This window comes from Xyrauchen texanus, chromosome 12 (assembly GCF_025860055.1).
Source record: "Xyrauchen texanus isolate HMW12.3.18 chromosome 12, RBS_HiC_50CHRs, whole genome shotgun sequence".
NCBI lineage: Eukaryota > Metazoa > Chordata > Actinopteri > Cypriniformes > Catostomidae > Xyrauchen > Xyrauchen texanus.
The window spans coordinates 44,218,119-44,236,330 of NC_068287.1; the positions used below are offsets into that span (position 1 = coordinate 44,218,119).

At 41.4% G+C, this 18,212-nt stretch overlaps 1 protein-coding gene across 2 annotated transcripts; it reads right to left on the minus strand.

Annotated features, from left to right (window-relative positions):
- Positions 1-1,522: 1,522 nt before the first annotated feature.
- On the minus strand, positions 1,523-18,114 carry LOC127653203 (probable G-protein coupled receptor 139). Of its 2 annotated transcripts, XM_052139804.1 has the most exons (3): positions 17,988-18,114; positions 15,863-15,865; positions 1,523-2,487 (listed from the first exon to the last, which is right to left on the minus strand). In XM_052139804.1, exons 1-3 carry the CDS (start codon positions 18,109-18,111, stop codon positions 1,523-1,525), a joined length of 1,092 nt encoding a protein of 363 aa, XP_051995764.1. In that variant the 5' UTR covers positions 18,112-18,114. The 2 variants fall into 2 exon arrangements, with proteins under 2 accessions (XP_051995764.1, XP_051995763.1); XM_052139803.1 differs by lacking the exon at positions 15,863-15,865 and having other exon boundaries at positions 17,988-18,111.
- Positions 18,115-18,212: the final 98 nt, after the last annotated feature.

Sequence of the window (18,212 nt, forward strand, 5' to 3'; positions counted from 1 at the left end):
GGAGGTTGTTTTCCCCGAAAGCTCACAACAGTAAAAGAGATTGATTTTATTCTGAAATTATTCTCTTTTATCCTTATTTCTCAAGGCTGCCCAGCATATGATTAATGAGTGTTTGTGTGTGTGTGTGTGTGTGTGTGTGTGTGTGTGTGTGTGTGGTCTTAATGATTGTTTCTTTGTCACTGTGACAGAAAATCCTTCCACGTACTAAAGAATGTCCACCTTGCTTAAAATATTGATGTAAAAGATTACGAAAACTTCCTCTCTAAAGGTATTTTTTGCCTTAATTGTACATTTAACAGTCAGTCGCACCAGAAGCATTTTGTTGCAGCAGAACTCACTGTTTTTCATCAGACAAAGCATTTCTCCAGCACTGAACATATCTAAAGGATTAATTCTTTAATAAGAGCTTGTGCCTTTTGTGTCGGGCCCTTGGAGACCAACAGCACATTAAATGAAAATGCCAGCGTTGTTTTTTAGAGTCACAAAGGAAGCGAGTGCTCAGTTTGTCCTCTGAATAAGTGAGGGAGGACAGCTGGATCACGCAGAGTAACATCTTACTTGGGATACGGCGAGTCTTTCCTCCTCAGCTTTGAAATCCCACGTTGCTTTAGCGTGCAATCACCTGACAAAACCACTGGAGGCAAATGCCAAGATCTTTGAATCACATGGAAACAAGTTAACGTGTACATTTGTCTAATTGTTTAGTCATTCCTTAGAACGAAAGTCGCACTTTCAATTATTCCTCCTGACTTTAAATTCAGTCATTTTTTGCATTAATATCTTGAAAGTTATGGCTAGATTAACCTCTAGCCTAATGTCCAATGTCCTAACCATGTTTTTGGTTTTATGCTGCATTCCATTCAACTTGGAATGTTGGAATTTCCAACTTCCTACTTAGTAAAGTGCAATGGAACGCCACTTGTGCAATGGAACGCCACTTGAAGTCGGGCTTCCAACTTGGAAACTCGCCGAGATGCAGGTGCATGACAAACACGTTGTTACCCAAGTACAAGTACATGAAAATTTGTAGCTTTTAAGCAAATAAAAAGCATCAATGTGTCAAAGTTGATCAAGCATTTGCAGAATAAAATACTATAAAATACACTCTCTCTTTTTGGATAACCTTACAACTGTAAAACAACTGCTAGCATTGCATAGCATCGTTTATCCTCCACAAGCTGCTTGCTGGGAAACCTTTCTTTAGACAATCGAATAGCTGCTGAGCTTTTTGGAGCATTGCAGTTTTGTTTCCTTAAATGTCAGTTTCTGAACATCGTGCAACGGAATGCCTTCATGATCGGAGATATTAAGGAGAAACAATCCACATCCGACTTGTCGAATGGAACTCAACATTAAAATAACCTCACACTGGTTTTCCCGTTGAGGCACTTTCTAACAAACCAGTCTTACACGTCGCTCAAACCAGTCGCTAATCACCAGTTAGCATCTTCTCAAGGTTGGGAAAGACTTTCCCCCAAGCTTTTCGTGTTATATTGGCACGTTACGACTTATCAGTTGTTGCTTAGGAGGATCTGCAGACTGGTTTGCCGTTCTTATCATATTGGTACACCAGCATCTTGATGCAGTGTGAACTGGCTGGTGAGATCCAGGGGCTGCTGGTGATCGAGAAGTTGTGACTGGCATAAAAGTGTGGTGGTTGCTTCTGACATCGGAAAAATGCCTTTAGCACCACGGCGGCCATCCTGCGGAAGCGCTTGCTGATAAAGCAATAGAGGAAGAAGTTGATGCCGGTGTTGAGCAACGCAAGCATGTTTGCCACATCCGTAACCAGGTGCAGCAGTCGGGCAGGGCCAGGCATTGCCGGTTGCGCCGTGTACAGGTGATAAAGGATCATGAGTGTGCGTGGGGCCCACAGCATGGCAAACACAGAGGTAATGGCCAGCAGGATAGCCGTCGTCTTTCCAGTGGAGTAACCGCGAAGACGGAAGCAGCTACGTCGAAAATGGAGCTTGTGTACGATGATGGCGTTGAGTGAGAAGAAAACTGTGCAGGGGAGCAGGTAGACTGTCGCACAATGGACCCACACCAACACGTGCTGCCCCACAGTGCTGTGGCCACCACCGTTCGCTCCTGGCAACCCGTGCCACAGTTCCGGCCACCAGTAATATGGGACGCTGGAGATCAGACAGCCGGCATACACCGCCAGGATCACTTTGCGAGTTCGCGCTGGGTAGGAGACAGTGTGGTAGCGTAGAGGATGGCAAACAGCAATGTAGCGGTCCACGGTCAGCGGCACCGTGATCCAGATGGACGTGTGGATGGAGGAGAACTCCAGCATCTGAACAGCTTTGTTGAGCGAGTGGGGCAGAGGAGCTCCCAAAATGAAATCCTCCAGGAGGAAGTCTACAAATACGATCAACAGCAGCACCAGGATGTCGGCTATGGCCAGCGCCAGGAGATAGTTATATGATGACTTCTGTCGCCGCAGCACCAGCTGAGACAGGATGATCACCGTGAGGATGTTTGCTGTGGAATGTGAGAAGAAATTGAGACAGAATGAGGGAAAGGGCATGATTTGACAAAATATGCTTTCTCTTAACATTTTCAACAGGACAATGGCACATATAAGTGAGAAAAAGCTTCTTTATTATACGAATGGGTGTAAGAAAGCCAATCATACAATCTTGTGGCATAGAAATTTCAGCACCACAAACAGTTTAGTGAAAATGTAATATTCACTGCGTTCACTCAAAATGACTCTTAACTCTAAATTTAACACACACACAAATTGCAAATAGAAAACTGACTGACACACACCCATGTTCACCCTTCACATGGACATGTACACTTTGAGCTGCACACACGTATGCATATTTGCACTCACATTAAATGCACATGCATGCGTGTACACTCATTCATACTCACACTCCTGTTCAGACGCATGAATTCAGATTCACACACTGCATTCATATTCAAATACATGCACTCACATTCAACTGCATGCATTTACATTCACACACATTCATTCACATTTACACGCAGTAGCGGTTCTAGCTTGTATGGTGCCCTGGGCGAAACCAGTTTCAGCATGTCCCCAAAGTTGTTGATTGCAAATGAGATGACTGGTGGTGTTCAGGGCACCTACCCCCCCACCCCCAATTATATTCACACATACATTCACACGCATGTGGGCATACAAACATTTTCACACAAGCATTCCCTTTCACACGTATGCACTCACATTTTCATGTATGCACACATATAACATGCATGCACTCATGTTCATTTTCTTGCACTAATGTTCCCATGCATGCACACATATTCACAAGCATGCACTCACATTTTCTTGCAATGCAAAATATAACATGCATGCACTCATGTTAACTTACATGCACTAATGTTCCCACGCATGCACTCACATTTTCTTGCAATGCAACATATATCATGCATGCACTCACGTTCACTTGCATGCACTAATGTTCCCACGCATGCACTCATATTTTCTTGCATGCACACATATAACATGCATGCACTCATGTTAACTTACATGCACTAATGTTCCAACGCATGCACTCACATTTTCTTGCATGCACACATATAACATGCATGCACTCATGTTCACTTACATGCACTAATGTTCCCACGCATGCACTCATATTTTCTTGCATGCACACATATAACATGCATGCACTCATGTTCACTTACATGCACTAATGTTCCCACGCATGCACTCACATTTTCTTGCATGCACACACATTCACAAACAAAGCACTTACGTTCACACACACGCACTTACATTCACACACATGCACTGGTGTTCACACACTTGAATTAATATTCACACACAAGTGCTCACTTTCACATGTATGCACTCATGCTTCATTGCATGTACACACATTCACATACAGTATGCCTTAAGACACAGGCTCTGAGCACTTGACCTTCTGAGACTTTGTTAATCTCCCTCTCCTTCCTGCCTGCTTTTTTCCTCCCCATCCTTCACCTGTCTCTTTGTCACCTTCAATAAAAACTAAACAAACAGCAGCAACATGTACACAATTGCATGCAATCGATGGTGCTTATGCAGTGCTGTGCGTCCATGTGAAAATGACCAGGGAAAAAAGAACCAAGGATACCAGCATGCAACTGCTCCTCTTCTCACCCTTTCACTGCCATCCTTTCATTCCAACCCGCATTGTTCTGCGGGCCATGTGCAGGCAGCATGAGATGCATGGGCAGAGAAATGACCAGCGATTTCTGTGAACCCTTGCTGTGTAAAAAATATGTTTTTTTTTATGCACACAAAAGTGCTGCCTTTATTTAAGCCCAGCAATTTAACACAGTGATCAAGGACGTGTGGAGGATAGAGCCTCACTACAAAAGACTTCATGAAACACGAGTTGACCTGAAAAGTGTTACTTATGTTTAATAGCACAAATTGTTATTCCAACCCAAACCCGCAGCTGTAACGAATGCAGGAGTGAAGGCAGACGAGGAGGTGCGGATCCAAAAGCAGGTTCTTTATTATAAATCAAAGTGAGGGCAAACAAACAGGAACAAAGAAATATCCACGAGGGGAAAACAACATGAACATGAAAAACATCCACAGGCAGGAGAAACAACCATAACATTCACGTACAACCACATTCAACGACCAACAAGGGAAAGAAGGAACAAACAGGGTTTAAATACACAAGGACAAGGGTAACAAGGCCTATCAACAAACAGAACTCTGAAACAGGATAACGAGATAATTAACTGAAACCAATGACAAACAAGAACTGAATCAAGGTAATCAACCAATGAACCAATAAAACCCAGATACAAAACATGGAGGGAAAACAGGATGTGACAAAACTAGGAACTGAACAGGAATTGTCAAAATAAAAGTACACAAAAGAACAAAGGACAACAATGAACATGACAGCAGCCATCCGGTTGGCTTGTGATGCCGTGCTCCGTGAATTCTGACGATTATATTTTGCTCAGGGAAATGCATGTCAGTTCAAGATTAGCAAAATATTGATGAGCTCATACGTCATGAGATAATTTGCCTCAATCTTATTTAGCTGCACCAGAGATGCAGCAAAACCACCGACACCGTAGCCTACAAGCAGCTGTGTGAACAGCGGACTGCAGTGGCTCTCAACTGGTGGGTCGTGGAACAAATATGGGTGACAGGTCAATTCTGACAAGGTTGTGGAGAGGAGGGAAATCCATCATGTTTTAAGGATCTTCAGATAGATTTTAGTGGAGAATAAACCCCCACAACTAAGTAAGAAACATTTTTGCAGGGTAAAAATAGATATCAAAGTCTGTGTGTCCAATAAACTCTATAGTAATGTAGTGTTTCTGTCTCATGTGATCCGATCACATGTGTTCAGGTGAGACACATGGCTGGTCAGATTTGGAGGGGAGGGGCTCTGTTTCATGACATCATACAGTACATCAATCACTATGTCAGTGTGCTACTGCATGATATTAAAGCGCAACAAAGTCAGAAATGAAAGAAAGCACGAACAAAATGGCGCTCCGTTTCTCCCAGATGTGGATGAAATTTAATCTAAGCACAAACGCAACATGTCCAGCAGAATTATATGTTATATTAGTGGATGTATTAAAGGAGCTTCAGGTGTTCACGCTTGTCATCTGTGTTGATATCGGACACACTGAAGAAGATCCGTGAAGCTCTCGTGATTGTGTGTATCCACTTTTTTTAACGTTTTACAATCGGACGGTTATTTCCTTTTAAAGACGCTCGTAAACTGCAAAGTTTAAACTCTTGTTTTAGCGCAGCAGTTTCCAGGTGGAAATGGGGTCATAGTAAAAGTCATAAGATAGCATTGGCCCCGTTTCCACCTGGTATTAAGATGCGTTTCGGATGATCCGATCACATGTGGGCAGCGCTAAATACAGGTCTAAATGGGGTCTAAAACGTTTTGTGATTGGATCGTATGTGTCCACATCACATTTGTAATCCGTCCTGTATGCATCCTGGCAGCAGTGAAGCTCCACCCCTCACCTGTCAATCAACCACTGCGCTAAAACAAGAGTTTAAACTTTGCCGTTTTACAAGCGTCTTTAAAAGGAAATAACCGTCCGATTGTAAAACGTTAAAAAAAGTGGATACACACACAATCACGAGAGCTTCACGGATCTTCTTCAGTGTGTCCGATATCAACACAGATGACAAGCGTGAACACCTGAAGCTCCTTTAATACAGACATTGTTGCGCTTTAATATCATGCAGTAGCACACTGACATGGTGATTGATGTATGATGTCATGAAACAGAGACCCTCCCCTCCAAATCCCAACACAAGTGGTCACAGGAGATGCATTTAAGTGACCAGCGGTGTGTCTCACCTGAACACATGTGATCGGATCACTGACACATTAATGACATTTAAAGGCACCTTATAAAATAATACGATTTGTAATAATTCATCTATCCTAACCGCACAGCGTTTAACTGCCTCAAGTAGCAGCAGTGTGTTTTGTGCGGCAGATTATTGGTTGCCCAGAGCATAAAACCATTCAACTTCAATAGACACTTAGACATTTGAATTATTTGTGCACTTCAGATGTAAATAATTGTGCATATTGTTTTGTACAGTAAATAATGTCGGCTCTACTTTATGTTGGGTCACCACTTTATGTCCAATGTACGATCTTTGTCCAAAAGCAAAACCAGTTGAGAACCACCGGTCTGTTCAATGAAAGATCAAAGTCTTTTGCATCTGTTGGTTGTCTTGAATGGTGTTTTTCAGCACACACCTCTCTCTGTATCTCTGACAGCCTGACAGGCTGCTGATAATGATGGAATCGGATTACATATGCCAGTCAGGAGTCTGGAGAATTGCACTTCGCAGTTCCAGAACATCAGCTGATTGCAAATTACAACGACTGTTGCTTCAAACGCACACGTTCACATTTGCATAAAAGCCAGCAAATGCAGACAACCAAGAAACCATTTAGAGAAATGGAGAAATAGAGAGCCACACAGAGATGCATCAAATGATGCAATCAAATCTGAAATCCAAGTCCAATTTTACCTTTTCAGAACTTCACTGAAGACTCTCAGACTCACGACTATAAATCAATTAAAACAACAAAGCTCTCTATATCTCACACATGGGACTGCTCACGTATAAACAGTGCACATCAAGTCTTTCTCCCAGAGGAACGTTTTTGTGAAACTGCTCATTCATTGAGACTTTGGCATCTCTGCGAGCACAGGTTGAGACATTGTTAAGATCTCCTCTGAAACTCCAGAGACACAGATTTCTGGAGTATTTTTGGCTAAAGAAAAAGTTTCCATTTGCTCAACATTTAATTTTATTGCTGTATAGTAGAAACAATTGAGATATAAGAGATAAAAAAATTTTTTTTACTACAAATATAAATAATAATGTTGGTTAAATTAATTAATAATTAAATTATTTTTACTACAAATAATTTAATATAAATTTCCCAAATGGTCAAAAGTGCACAAATCACAGCTAAATATTAAACAGAAAAATATTAATATTTTTTGGTTAAATTAATTAATAATTAAATTATTTTTACTACAAAAATAGTTTCGGTCACTCAATGGGCTAGGACCTCAATATATTGCAGATATGCTCACTGAATATAAACCCAACAGATCACTCAGATCATTAGGATCACATCAGCTAGAAATACCAAGGGTTCACTCTAAGAAAGGAGAGTCTGCTTTTAGCTATTATGCCAGCCGCAGCTGGAACCAGCTTCCAGAAGAGATCAGATGTGCTCCTACAGTAGTCACATTCAAATCCAGACTCAAAACACATCTGTTTAGCTGTGCATTTACTGAATGAGCACTGTGCCACTGTGTGTCCGACTGTTTGTACTGTATTTTATTTTATATTCTAAACTGTTTCAATTATTCTTATTTTTTTATTATTTATTTATTTTAATCTCTTCTATGTAAAGCACTTTGAATTACCATTGTGTATGAAATGTGCTATATAAATAAACTTGCCTTGCCTTACAAATAATTTAATATAAATTTCCCAGATGGCTAAATATTAAACAGGAAAATATTGCTACATTTTTATTCAGTTTTATTGAAATAATAATTATCTTTTTTTTACTGCAATGATTTGAATATCAATTCCACAATTGCTTTCGAAAGTATTACATCATTGGATAATTTTAATCGTTAAATATAGTTGAGAAGGACAATACATCTTCAAACAGACATTTGGATGTTTAAAACTAGCCACCTTTCATGCAATGTTACTTTTATGCTCATCTAACATGGTAAATAGTTCTTATTGCGAAAGTGCCTCACGTTTTGTATTAGTGTTCATTCAGTTTCGGCCATTCAATTTAAGAGTCTTAGTTATTGCTATTAAGTTATTAGTTATTAAGTCCTGTTATGACTGTTTAGTTCATACCGGCGATTTATTTCTAATTCTGCAGCTAAACATAAAACCAAGTGCAATAATATTCACCCAATCCCACCATCCAGATTAATCACACTGTGAATTCGGCAATAGCTGGTCGAAAGTTTTGCTGTTGAAATCAGTCTGTGCTCACCAAAATTCGAAGCACTGCCCCCAGTGGCTGAAACAGGAAGTGTTATTGAATGTATGGGCATCTGTACTTGTACATCTACTTAGTCATGTGATTATCTAATCAGCCAATCATGTGGCAGCAGTGTAATGTATAAAATCATGCAGATATGGGTCAGGAGATTCAGGTAAATTTAATATCAACCGTCATAATCATTTGCATGCACTAATGTTCCCATGCATGCACACATATTCACATGCATGCACTCACATTTTCTTGCAATGCAACATATATCATGCATGCACTCACGTTCACTTGCATGCATTAATGTTCCCACGCATGCACACACATTTTCTTGCATGCACACATATAACATGCATGCACTCACATTTTCTTGCATGCACACATATAACATGTATGCACTAATGTTCCCATGCATGCACACATATTCACGTGCATGCACTCACATTTTCTTGCATGCACACATATAAAATGCATGCACCCATGTTAACTTGCATGCACTAATGTTCCCATGTATGCACACATATTCACATGCATGCAGTCACATTTTCTTGCAATGCAACATATATCATGCATGCACTCACGTTCACTTGCATGCACTAATGTTCCCATGCATGCACACACATTTTCTTGCATGCACACATATAACATGCATGCACTCATGTTCACTTGCATGCACTCATGTTCACTTGCATGCACACATATTTACATGCATGCGTTCACATTTTCTTGATCCAGATCAGCAGTTACAGAAATACTCAAACCAGCCCGCCTGGCACCAACAATCATGCCACAGTGCAAATCACTGCGATCATATTATTCCCCGTTCTGATGGTTGATGTGAACATTAACTGAAGCTCCTGACCCATATCTTTATAAATTAAATTGCTGTTATCTAAACGCAATTGGCTGTTTAGATAATCGCATGAATAAGTAGAAGTACAGGTGTACCTAATAAAGTGGCGGTGAGTGTATATTGCATCTACGAGGCCAACAAAAAAAGTATGATGTTAAACAATATGCAAGCAATATTGCAGATAATTGTGTAAGCAATATGTGGCAGATATTTCAAACAGTACAATGCTAGATTGTGTATGTTTACATGCACACCAATATGCTGATAACTACCAATAATCAGCAAGAAAACAGTGTTTATATGAGACATGAAATCATCGGGTAATTCTCTGCTGTTGATGTCAAAATGTAAACAGGCATGCACGCAACACTTACGCACATCGGATGAGCCAGTAAAAACGCCGGTTAAGATGACCGTATGACCGTACCCTGATAAAAGATAACCGTTTAAGGCGCTCGCATGACCTTACATGTTGTAGCCATCCAGTTAACATCTTGGAAATTAAGAAGAATTTAGGTGAACTGTCCCTTTAATCCCGATTGATTATTGCTTGTGGTTTTATTCATTACACTGGTAATAGAAGGTCAAGTCAGTTGCATTATGGGATGCGTATTCTATCCTTTGCACTATTTTTACTCTACGTATTTTGAGAAATATAGTAGGCCATCTGGGTATCCCATTCGACAGACAATTTTCATACTGTGTACAGTATACATATTATATACTGCAATCACTTTCCACTGATAAACTCTAAAACCTCTGCACTGTAATAATATATAGTGCTGAACAGGTGAAGAAAAGAGACCTCAGTGGAACAAAAGATCAATAACCAATCAAAACAATACTTCAACACAAAACGTTGACCTTCAGAATGTAATATTAAAACCACCATCAGACGTAGCCACATTGCTTTGATACCAAAAGGTAAGCAAAACATAAGAATAAGTGTGTGAAGCTGTTTTCATTTGGATACGGAATTGGTGTTGGACTTGAACAGCATGTTAATAGAAAAAACACGGGGAAAGAAAGATTATCTGAAAGCTACTCACAGTCAATATGATTGAGAGCTGGCATGTGAGAGTCTTCCCAATGGAAATTAAATCTATTTAATACCTCAGTTGTGTCTCTAAGACAGCAGTGAGACCAACTGGGTCAAATCTGGGTTCAATGCAAGTTCATTTCAATAGACAATGCTAATTACCACAAAAATGTATTACCTAAATTGAAGACCTTTTCTTTAAAAATGGCAGAAATTCAATTTCCATTGAGGCACATACAATGAAAGTGAACGGGGCAAGTCTGTAAACATGAAACGTTAAAATACACACTTTTTCGGAAGTATAGCCACAAGACGTAAACAATACATATGTAACATGCATTCGATGTAATGCCAGTAAACCGAAGAGTTAATGTAGGTGCTCTTATAATATTTTAAGCTTCACATTTCTGCCTTTAAACCCTACAAAATCTGTCACCATTCACTTCCATTGTAAGTGCCTCAATGGAACCTGAATTTTTGCTTTTTTTAAAGAAAAGGAGGAACGATTGGCCTAGGAATTTCAGCAAGTATTGATGTTGACTATCACCCACTGAGTGAAATAAGTCAACCCGGAAGTCTCTACGATTTTCTAGTGCAGAGATATGTGATTTGTTACTTGTTTGCTAGGGTAACACCATGTGGTTGCTAGGCAGTTGCCAAGGTGACAGCCAACAATGCTACTTGCCATCCTGAGTGAAATAAATCAACCCAGAATTCTCTACGATTTTCTGGTGCAGAGATATGCGATTTATTACTTGATTGCTAGGGTAACACCATCTGGTTGCTAGGCAGTTGCCAAGGTGACAGCCAACAATGCTACTTGCCATCCTGAGTGAAATAAATCAACCCAGAATTCTCTACGATTTTCTGGTGCAGAGATATGCGATTTATTACTTGATTGCTAGGGTAACACCATCTGGTTGCTAGGCAGTTACCAAGGTGACAGCCAACAATGCTCCTTGCCATCCTGAGTGAAATAAGTCAACCCAGAATTCTCTATGATTTTCTGGTGCAGAGATATGTTATTTATTACTTGGTTGCTAGGGTAACCCCATGTGGTTGCTAGGCAGTTACAAAGGTGACAGCCAACAATGCTACTTGCCATCCTGAGTGAAATAAGTCAACCCAGAATTCTCTATGATTTTCTGGTGCATAGATATGTTATTTATTACTTGGTTGCTAGGGTAACCCCATGTGGTTGCTAGGCAGTTACAAAGGTGACAGCCAACAATGCTCCTTGCCATCCTGAGTGAAATAAGTCAACCCAGAATTCTCTACGATTTTCTGGTGCAGAGATATGTGATTTATTACTTGGTTGCTAGGGTAACCCCATCTGGTTGCTAGGCAGTTCCGAATCAAGGGTGTACCGAGTTACTCCAGCCAGGTCTCCTAAGCAACCAAATTGGCCCAGTTGCTAGGGAGGGTAGAGTCACATGGGGTAACCTCCTCGTGGTGGTGATTAGTGGTTCTCTCAATGGGGCGTGTGGTGAGTTGTGTGTGGCTCGTGGAGAGTAGCATGAGCCTCCACATGCTGTGAGTCTCCGCGGTGTCATGCACAACGAGTCACGTGATAAGATGCGCCGATTGACGGTCTCAGAAGCAGAGGCAACTGAGACTTGTTCTCCGTCACCCAGATTGAGGTGACAGCACCACCACAAGGACCTACTATGTAGTGGAAATTGGGCATTCCAAATTGGGGAGAAAAGGGAATAAAAAAAGAGGAACAAGTCAAAATTAATTGTTGTGGTAATCAACATCATGCCACAAATACTGTCTATTGACCCTTAACCTGGAATATTCCTTTAAATTGGGACCAAATGGAAACTTTTGTTTTCAGTTTTTGTAAAAAGATCCCAGTAATCTCACACGTGTCTCCTAGAATTTCACAAGAGATCTCAACAATGTCTCAAACTTGCCAAGAGTCTCCAAAACGTCAGGGACCTCGATATGACAACAATGGTCTCATTTGAGGAGAAACTTCAGAGATAAATTCGATGCATAAATGATTCACATTGGGAATCTCCATTACGTGTCCTGAGCTTTGAACCTCTGAGCCATGAATATGTCCTTTGGGTCCAGCAACTCTCACAAATTCACCCTTTAAAAGTTCACCCCGACATTCTGAACGTCCTGAAACAAATACGAAAACCCTCACAAAGCACTTCCTCATTCCAGCAGTAAGCTCTCAGAGAGCCCCAGATCATTTTCCTAAATTGAAAATCATTGGCTTCACCTCTTAAGTGGCAACTAACAGCACCCGGCCATATACAGCTGCTTAGAGGATCGTTAATGTGGATCTGTGACCTTCCAATAGATGCCGATGCTATAGAGCCACTTTCTGGTTAAAACCCCTTAGTCCCGAATCGAAATCAGCAGGAGGACACACAAATCAAGCAGTCCCCTCTCTGACGGCTCTACTTTGAAGAAGGCAATGAAAAAAGCTCAGTCTCTTCAATTAGTGACCTTAATGAGCTTAATCTCCAACGATCAATCGTGCAGCCATGAGCTCATTTTGAAAAGCACTTGGATTTCTGCAGTTCCTACTCGTGTTAGTGCCCTTATTTAGCTGTGAAAATGCCATTTTTGGCGATATGCTCTTGAAATACATACTATAAATCTCATGTTATTTCCATGCAATTGCTTAGTGAGCCTCAGTAGTAGACGGGTGGGCAATCGACACGGCATATTGACATCACAGCGTCCGAATATCCATACTTCTATGCCAAACACAAAATGCCAATGAAGTAGTATGTGCGAATCCTCAGTATTCATTAAGCCATATGTGAGCAATACCTGGATGACCTTCTATTTCCGGAGAAATTCTGAAGTGCGGATTGACTGGATAATTAGCCATCCCATAATCCATTGGGAGCTGAGGAGATGTCACGCTGGATTTAAAGAATGCCATTGAACCAATGGAACCAATGTGGTGGTTGTGTAGTGGGCTAAAGCACATAACTGGTAATCAGAAGGTTGCTGGTTCCATCCCCACAGCCACCACCATTGTGTCCTTGAGCAAGGCCCTGTAATAAGTGGTTTAACAATGCAGTTGTTGTTCTTACATCATATATTCGAATCACAGGTCAGTACCCACGTGCCCAGGTGAAGTATGTCCAGAACCTATTCTACTACAATATTGTATCGAGAGGTGCGTCCTTCATCAAATACAGTACGTACTGTGACAATACGTGGTTTTGGTTGTAGGGTGTGTGTGGTCATGTAAAACTCTTCAACAGTTTTCCTATAACAACGTAAGGTCATCAATAGTTTAAGAAATACCCAATCGTCACAGGTCGATTTTTGCCCATTTCTCAATTTTGCTCTGCATGTAAAAACCGTTAACAGCGCTCTTACCTTTTTACTTTTTGATGTCAAAAGCAGAGAAAACACTGATTTCTTGCATTGTCGGATCATTATCAGTGACTAGCTGTGCATGTAATTCCACTTTTTTTATTTCTCTCTCTCTCTTGATTTTCTCCCCAATTTGTAACGGCCAATTCCCAATGCGCTCCAAGTCCTTGTGGTGGCGTAGTCCGGGTGGTGGAGGACGAATCTCAGTTGCCTCCACGTCTGAGATCATCAACCCGCGCATCTTATCATGTGACTTGTTGAGTGCGTACACGAGACGTAGCACGTGGAGGATTCACGATATTCTCCGTGACATCCACGCACAACTCACCACGCTCCACTGAGGCGAGAACCACATTATAGCGACCACGAGGAGGTTACCCCATGTGACTCTACCTTCCCTAGCAACCGGGCCAATTTGGTTGCTTAGGAGACCTGACTGGAGTCACTCACCACACGCCCCACTGAGAGCGAGAACCACATTATAGCGATAACAAGGAGGTTACCCCATATGACCAGGGCTGGACTGGGAAGAGAAATCGCACTGGGATTTTACATGGCAACTTGCCCAACTGTTGAGTGGGGTGGGGGTGGGGGGGGAGGGGGGGGTATTCGCTGTCCTTTTCTACATATCGTGGCACCGGTTTGGGGTCCGTTCTGCATAACGCGGTGGCTCATTGCTTATCGCCACCCATTCGGCACGTTTCGCTGTGGAACCACCAGCCGCTCGGTTCTCCCGATGGCCAGTCCACCACTGATCGGTCCAAAAGTGCGTCGCCCCACCGGGAAAATGCCCGGTATGCCAGAATACCAGTCCAGCCATGCATATGACTCTACCCTCCCTAGCAACCGGGCCAATTTGGTTGCTTAGGAGACCTGGCTGGTGTCACTCAGCACACCCTGGATTCAAACTCGTGCCTCCAGGTGTGATAGTCATCGTCTTTTTAAGATGTCATATTACTTGTGGGACTATATGGAATCTTTGTACGATGTAATTTTAGTATTTATTTATTTTTTACATTTTGTTCATTTAAATGTCAATACAAATTTCGTTAATGATTTTAATGAGAAAAAAAACGTTACTTGGTCAACTTGCCATGTACGATGAAAAATTATATTTAATTTAACTAGACAATAAAAGTAATATTAGTGTCAAATATATATATAGACAAAAATAACCGCAGTTAACGGGGACATTTTTTATGTTCAGCAAAATGATAAATACAATTTTACAGTAAACTTATTGTTTAAATTATGGTGAAAAACAAGAGCGGTCCCTGCGTGAACATCACATTTGATTATATTTTATTGCTATATTTTTTTCTTCTTATATTTGACATCACTTAAGTACATTTGGGTGTTTTATGCCACATTTATGTTGTTCAGTTCATGTTTATTGCATTATTATACTGTCACGTGAGTTACCCTGATGGTGTTTTCACACTGTGCAAATATTTATTGGTCATTGTTCCTAGAATGGCCATTCTTGATGAGCTCAAGTCATCATATGGTGCAAAGCAAATGTTGTTGGTCCAGTAGTTTTGTATGTTAACATTATATCATTTAATGACTGAACTGTAAAATACACAGGCACCAAAATGACACCCTGTAATGCCTGAAACATGGCCAAAGTGTTTTCACTGTAAATGTCTGGCAACCACAAATGCCAGGTTTTAATTTTGGATTTTATTATGGATAGATAACTCTAAATTCTGATTGGAAGAACTGCATTTCAAGCACTCCTGTGACCGCACATTCAATATTAATACACTAAGATGCATGGCCACTATAAAACAGCTTACAGTTACACTAATTAATTAGTGGAAGAACATTTTATTTCAATTATTAGGATTAATAAATACAACTATGCATTGAACATTTATGTCTTTTAGCATTTTGCAGTTGCTTCCATTTTATTAAAGCAATAAGCCACTTGGGGTCACGCTTTACAGTGGTTGTACCAACCTTGTCTGATACAATCACGTTACTATAACGTAATTTTTGCTGAATGATTCTGACCTGCCTGTTGCACGTATCACGGAGAAATGGACACTAGAGTTAATCAAATAGATTTATTAATTAATTAATACTTTTCACCCTCTTCCTCACACAATGCTATTTTATGACATTGAAGGGGACCTATTATGCAACATTTTTTTGCATAAAAAAAATTCACTTTTACATGGTTTGTACATATATGAGTCAGCAGTGTGTGCACACAACCACACTACAATGTTAAATGCCCACCCACTCCTCTTTCTTATATTTCTATTCATCAAAAGCAGTGAGTTAAAATGAACGGTTTTCGTTTCTGCTCTAAAGTGACGTCACGTTAGAGCAGGCCACGCCCACGACTGGTGACGAACTCCACCCTATTATCATAGCTCCTCCCCTGAGTGATCTACACACAGTCGGTGCTGGAGCAGATACAGTGAGAAGAATAATGTCTCATAAGTGTCCTGTTGTTGCTGTAAAAGTCTTCATGTACTCCCGGCATCAGAGCCACTGAAGACGCACTGGACTAGCTGGACTGGTAATGTGGCATACCGGGCATTTCCCCGGTGGGCCGACGCACTTTGGGGCCGATCAGGGATGGACTGGCCATCAGGAGAATCAAGCGGGCCTGTGTGTCGGCCGCAGAACGGGACGAATGAGCCGCGATAAGCTAAAATGAGCCGCCGCGTTATGCAGAACGGACAATAAAATGGCGCCGCGATACGCAGAAAAGGACAGCGAACACCCCCTGTTCAACTTTCGGGCCAGTTGCCAGTTAAAATCCAGGGCCCGATTTCTCTTCCCAGTCCAGCCCTGCCTGCACTCCAGTATTTACGCTGCCAGCCGTATTGGTTCTGATTTGTTGTTGCTGTTGTATCCGAAGCACGAGCTGTAAAGGCACAGCCCTCTTACGGAAAGGGAGCGGGGAGCAGCCGCTCATTTGCATTTAAAGAGACACACACGAAATCAGCGTGTTTTGGATTCCACTCAAAAACACGCTGATTTATAACATGGTGTAATAAATGATCCGTGGGGTATTTTGAGCTGCAACTTCAGACACTTTCTGGGGACACCTGAGACTTATATTACATCTTGTAAAAAGGGACATAATAGGTCTCCTTTAAAACACTTTTACCATATCGCATGACCACGATATGACGTGGTTGCTCCAGCGATTGCATCCTTAATGTCACATTTGCTTTTTCTGACACTAGGTAAGGAGGTCTTTTGTTGATTTAAAACTCGATAGAGGATAAACCTTTAAAACGTCATCTGTTTGGGAGAAAATGGAAACTAAAAAAATACTCTAACCTAAAATCTTGATGTTGAAAAGAAATGTCCATGCCGCCTGTAAAACTGCTAACAAATACATTCTCGCTCTTCACCTCCCTCCTATTTCACCCCATCTTTGTTTTCGGTCTTTCCATGCCTTCTCCGTGCATTTCTCACTTTCTAACTCCTTTGAGATGCTTCCTCTCTGTCATTCCTGCTCTCAACTCCATTTACCCAAACCACTGACAGGTGCGATGACTTGCACACAATGTTGAACACAGACTGAAATCTGATCATCACACCTCCATTCGTCCCACCGATCCGTGTCTGAGTCGAAATCTTCGCCGCTGTTTAGCTGCTGAGCAACAGGAATACCGACTGCCTCGGAAAGTAAATGAAAATATTTGTGTAACGGCTCAGGCTGTTGAGTGCTTTTGCTCAAGGGCATGCCGATTTATCTCAATCTGACAAACGACTCATTCTCCACAGCTCATTCGTCGAGTCCGTCCTGAAAGAGGAGGTTTGATTAAATTGTTCAGAAGGGTGCACACCTCCTAATAATACCATTAGTAGTGAATGAGCAATCAACCTCCAATGGTAGCGTTTGAGAGGCTGAATATTTAACGCTAAAGGCCAATTAATACGTCAACTAGTCGAGACGTCTCATGGATCATTTGTAGGACTCCTCGGGACATTCCAGTCAGAAGTGAATCTCATTTTCACCATCTGTGGAGAAACACATCTGGGCACATCTTACGGAGCACTTTGTCAAGGATGTAAACAAACAGTCAAGATTATGGGGGAATGAAGGTAAAACTAAAAATGTGCCAAAATCGAATCTGTCAATTTAACATCTGTGGTCATTTCGGTCATGTACTCCATTTATACACATACAAGAATCATGCAGAGACACAATTGTGCACTAAGTAGATAATGTGTCGTTTAATGGGCTTACCTGGCAGGCCGAGGCAAAGCAAACAACTGTAGAAGATGACGGGCAACTGTCCGAGAGGGCATCCACGAGGGCTCCAGGAACTCGAGTTGGGGGACAGCACGGTGAAGATGTGGCTGTGCTCCATGGCCTCCTTCAAGCTTCAGCCGTCAGAGAGGAGACAAACCACAGCCGGACAGCAGGACACGTTCGGAGAGCGGGGACGAGCTGTCCTCGGGTCCTTTATGA

What these genes read in the sequence shown, in the direction of transcription:
- LOC127653203 (XM_052139804.1), bottom strand. Translation starts at nt 18,111, where the DNA reads ATGGAGCACAGCCACATCTTCACCGTGCTGTCCCCCAACTCGAGTTCC.